Genomic DNA, 5,528 nt, shown 5'->3' with positions numbered 1-5,528 from the left:
ACCTATTTTATCCATGTCTTTAAAAAGAGGTTTAACTGTTAAGAGTTTTATTTCAACATTATAATTTAGGCACAATATGACATTTTAATGTTTAATATGCAAAAAAAAAAGAAACACTTAAATTAACCACGTCTGTGACTGATTTTGTTCCAACTGTGCATACTTTACTTGAGTAATGAAAGAAAGCAAAGAAGCAAAGCCAAAGTGTTAAGAGGCAATATTAAGTAGAATAATCTGAGATATAAAATTTTTCTGAATTATAATGTAATTGAAAGAAACCACACTTGATCTTCTTTATTTAGATTAATTAAAACTAATTATTTGTATTGGTACTATCTCTAAGAATAAATCTTAAAAAGAAATCATTCTTTTGAAATCCAAAATAGTAAGGTGTTATTTTCACTAGAAGAAAAACACAAATATAATACCTAGAAACCTAGGTTTTGTGTATGAGGGGATGAGAGGCAGAGATTTAGCAAATTTGACCCAAAAGTTTCAATTATTTACACATTAAATTAATGAAGGTATTTTTTTCCTTATGTAAAGAGTGACTAAAACCAATTAAAGGCTAAAGCTTCCATTAACAGATCACACGGAAAACAGCCCAAGTGCTTAAAAGTACAGGTTCTGAAGTCAAATAAACCTACGTTCATAGTCCAGCTCCACTACATCTTAGTTTAGTGATACTGGACCATTTACTGAGAATTCTGAGTCTTAGTTTTCTCATGTCTAAAAGCAGGGACAAGATAATAACAGGAACCACTTCACAGCATTATTATAAGGGTTAAATGAAATATATATAGTGCCTTGTACATTAGAAATATTCTATAAATACAGTGATTATTATTATGTTATTAGTATCTTTACTAACAAAATGTGACTTTTAGTAGCAAACCTGAGTCCTCACAAACACACGAAAGATTTTTTTTTTTTTGTAAATCCACAAAAATTCTGATCATCATTACTGAAGAAAGTAGAAGAAAAAGGCCATTTTGCCTGGAACTGTTAAAAACTATTAGTGACCTGGTCCAAAAATAAACCTGAGATGTGTATAAATTTCACACAGAGGTTTTTTAATACTTCATGACAGGAGTTGCTAAAATATTCATATTGGAGTTTCTAAAGTAAACACTATACAAGCAAAAAAGAAAGCAATACCAGCCTCAGCAATCAAAGTCTGCTAGGGATACTTAGACGATGCTAGATAATTTCTTTGGTTTGTTAGATTTGTTAAATTTAGCGTTTACCTCATGTTTCTGTATGGAGATTAACAGAGTTTGGAATTCAAATGTTTTGCATTTAAAAGGGATTATGTCAACAAACTCCTTCCTTATCTCAGTGAAATATTATTGGAACAAGTCTGTTGGGGCATTTCTTCCCCATCCCCCAGATTTGAAAGTTCTAAACAGGCACAAAACAGAAATCCTAGTAACTACTTCTGAGTTAACTAACAATGACCAATATCCTTTGTTGCAGTTTTTAATACTATATTTACAAATTCTAAAAATTCACAGATAATTCCAATTTATTCATGTTTTGTTACCTTTGAGAGCTAAGTTTAGCATATCACCAGCACGGAAAGAAATTTCTTCTTCAGATACAGCAACAAAATCATATTCCGCTCTAGCAACTACATGGTCATCCTCACCACTTGCCCAATTCGTGTTATCTATAAACCAAATTAAGATTATGTTAGTAAAATTTACAAAAGGGAAATGCAGATATTTCACTGGCTATGGTTTGCAAAATGCATAAATTTATTTGTAGAGGAAAGTCACCCCCCAAAGTAAACTCTATAATTAACATTATGTAAAATCAACAATATGTTCACTAGGATATCTATTATAAATATTATAAACTTTTTCCTTTTCTATATACTCAAAATTCCAGCTCCCTTACTTTAAGTCAGGGGTCAACAAATGTTTTTCTCTAAAGGGTCAAGTAATAAATATTTTAGACTTTGCAGGTTATGAGGCAAATTGAAGATATTGTATAGTTACTTATAAGAGAGAAAAAAACCTTTTCCATAAATTTTTGACAAAACTCAAAATGTAATAAAAATAGAGTTTTGCTTTTTTTATAATACAAGTCTACTACTGAGAATGGCATATTTTGGGGGTAGGATATTTCACTGAATTGGGGTTCAAAGACAGTGTTTCCTATGATGATCATTATCAATTGCCAATATTCCTCTGTTAATGCTCATTCATAATGAGATTTGAAGTATTTTATCTTTGAAAATGTTTTTTTCACGCAGATAGGTACTGACAAATACTAATATCAATGCACTGACCTTGTGGTTTAATTGAGCATATTCATCCATAAGAAGACGAATGAAGTAGAATTCTAAGTAATTCTTTTGAATTTACCTTTTACCATGTCATTACATTCGAGATTGATCATTTCCAAATGAAGATTAAGTGGAAGTTTCTCAATTGCACAGTTCAATGGACTTTGAAATGTGGAAATTTCCTCTACACTTGCATGGAGGTCCCCCAAACACTGTACTCTTCCCTTTATCTCCTGCTACTTTCACTTTGCTCCTTTCACAGGCTTCCTTGCTGTTCACATGACATGCTATGCACACGACCACTTAAATACCTTTCCAATTTTGCTGTTCCCTATGCCTCAAATGATTCCCTTGAATAGATACAGGGTTTACTCTTTACCTGCTTCAGGGAGGCCTTGCTGGACTGGTGTAGCACTGTAACCCCACTTCCTACCCCTGGCTCTGCAATACTCTCTTCCCTACTTTATTTTTTCCTATGGCACTTATTACCTTCTGACTTACTACGGGTGAACCTTGCACAACGCGAGGGTTAGGCGCAGTTAAGAATCCCATACAGTCCGAAATCCACGTATAGCTTTTGATTCTACCGTCAGCCCTTTGTGTATGCAGATTCGACTAACTATGAATGGAAAACAGTATTTTCCATCTGTGGTTGGGAATTTGAAAATACTGTTTTCGATCTAAGGTTAGGTGAATTTGTGGATGCAAAACCTTCAGATACGAAGGGCTGACTATATTTATTGAAAAAATCTGCATATAAGTGGACCCCAAAGTTCAAATCCATGTTGTTCAAGGGTGAACTGTATGTATTTTACTTACTTGCTTTTTGCTGTCTCCTTCAACTAGATAGTCATAAGGATGGGGATTTTTAAATCTGTTTTATTCATTACTATATCCTTAGCTCCTAGGACTGTGTCTGGCACATAGCAGGCCCAAAAATATTTATTGAATTAATGAATATTATTTCTCTATTAACACAAATTTAAAAGTCTAGGACATTTTGAGTCCTCCTTTTCCTTTATGCACCACATGTACCCAGTAACTAAATCTGTTGAACCTGTTGTATCTATCATGCTTTTCACACACCCTAGTTCAGACTTCATCATTTCTCATCCAGTCAAATGCAAAAGCATTATAACTGATGTCCCCAAATAAATAAATATTTACTAAATAACTTCTATGTGCCAAGCAGGTTGTTAGCTTTCAGGAATACAAAGGTAAACATAACCCAAAATTTTTTTATGGATCTTACCAACCAATTTCAACCTGTTTTAACCTACACTAACCTATCTTAAACACCTGAGACAGAATGACCTCTTTTAAACACCTTACAAACAAACAAAAAAAAAACCCAAAAACAAAAAAAACACCCTTTCCTTACTAAATGAAGATTAAGATCTTCCATTATTAGCCTCAACCTAATTTCTCAGCCTTATTTATATCCTTTTATTCTATACTACACGACAGCTGCTGAACAAATTTCATATTTCCTGCCTATCTACTTTTGTTCAAGCTGTTCCATCTGCTTGATGGTCTTTTTTTCCCTTAACTGGTGAAATGTTACCTGTCCTTCTAAAACCTAACTTAAAATACCACTTATTCCTGGATACCAATAGCCAAAACAAAACAAAACAAAAAACTTAGCTTCACTTTTAAACTGAGATAGCACTCTGTACCAGCTGATAGAGAAGGGGCTTAACAGTCATGTAAGCCTGGTTTTGTTTCTGGTTCTACCTTATTAAAGATGTGACCTTTGGCAAGTGATTTCCCTGAACCTCAGTTTTATCATTTGTAAAATGACAAAGATAATTCCTATCTCTTAGGGTTGTTGTAAGAATTAAATGAGATATAATACACAAAATACTTGACAGTGTCTTGCATATAAAAAAGGCTCAATAAAACTTATGTCTCTCCCCAACTGTCATATTCCTTACCACACTCTTTCTGCCTCATTACAATTACCTGTACATGTCTTACCCATCTCCGCACCAATAAGTTTTAGAAAGATTATATCTTATGTATCTTTATAGTACCCTGTAAACAGTAGTCAGGTAACGTGTACTGTTATACTGAATGAATAATGAATAAATCAACAAGCCTGATTTTGCTATGTATTCCTCTTCTAGTTTTGAAGTTCTTAACTGACAATATAACTGGGTCAAAATATTAAATACAAATAAATATAAAGAATGCTAATTTAATAAATCTGTTCTTAAAATTTGAGATTGTTATGTGGTTTCTGAACCCATTCTCTTATTCTTACCTGTTATTTCATCACTGTGAGTAGATAGCAGTTTCCAGATGAGGTAATAAGGACCACCAAGGATAACAGCAAAGAACAAGAATATTGGCCAAGATTTTGCTGAGTTAGCTGCTCTGTCCTCGGCACCAAGGCAAGCCACAGTTCCTTCACTTTCTGCCCACAGGTCCTCATTCTCAGAGCCTCTTCTTAAACCTATCATCCACTGTAACCGTCTGTAAAGATACCTTATAGTCCTCACTAATGCAAAAACTGAAAAAACCTTTGTGAAGTGTATTTTTAATCGGGAAAAATGATTCACTACATCCAATACAGCCCTAAAACTGTTATAGACAGCTGAAAAGGTAGCATCCATCATCATACTGACAGAGGCAAATGCATGCACAATACTCTCAATGGACTGAAATGCACCTCTGCTGCTTTCTTCAGCTTGCTGAACAAATCTACTAGGTGGAAGATCATCTACACGGAGGCGGTTATAGCTTAACCCATTATATCCATAACTATAAGGGCTATAGCTTCCATAAAACGAATTTCCATAGGCACCATATCCTGAAGAAAATGAGCTGTAAGCAGGTCTGAAAGTGTTCACATTGCTACTTCCTGTCTGCTGTGATGGCCTTGGAAGAATAGGTGGGGGCACTCTGGTGAGTGTTGGTTGTCCAGGTCTTGTCAATAACGTAGGACCCAAATCAGCAGATCTAAAACCAAAAAAGATTCAAAATAGTAACTTAAAACACACAATAGATTCAAATCAAATTAACTATTAAACACATCCTATATCTAGTGTTATTACAGATACTCCTGAAGATGGATTAAGAGTGAGGAATAGTTTCTAATACCATGCTGCTTAAAATCTAAGTGTTAAGACCAAGTGGATAAGATAAAATAGCTGAATGAGCTCTGCTATTTTCTTATTTACTTATGATGGCATTATTAGTACTATCTTCAATCTGTGGTTTCTTTTTAAGATACTTG

At 33.9% G+C, this 5,528-nt stretch overlaps 1 protein-coding gene across 1 annotated transcript in view; it reads right to left on the bottom strand.

The window, feature by feature from the left end:
* PEX13 (peroxisomal biogenesis factor 13) overlaps positions 1–5,528 on the bottom strand; it is a 22,714-nt gene that overhangs the window by 6,947 nt on the left and 10,239 nt on the right. The window contains exons 2-3 of the mRNA XM_019632105.1: positions 4,554–5,251; positions 1,544–1,669 (exon numbers count right to left, since the gene is read on the bottom strand). Of these exons, the coding sequence (XP_019487650.1) occupies positions 1,544–1,669; positions 4,554–5,251 (824 nt within the window). The remainder of the gene's footprint in view (positions 1–1,543; positions 1,670–4,553; positions 5,252–5,528) is intronic.

This window comes from Hipposideros armiger, unplaced genomic scaffold (genome assembly GCF_001890085.2).
Source record: "Hipposideros armiger isolate ML-2016 unplaced genomic scaffold, ASM189008v1 scaffold_2, whole genome shotgun sequence".
Classification (NCBI taxonomy): Eukaryota; Metazoa; Chordata; class Mammalia; order Chiroptera; family Hipposideridae; genus Hipposideros; species Hipposideros armiger.
The sequence above is the reverse complement of the archived record's forward strand: the minus strand, read 5'-3'. Positions and strand labels throughout refer to the sequence as shown.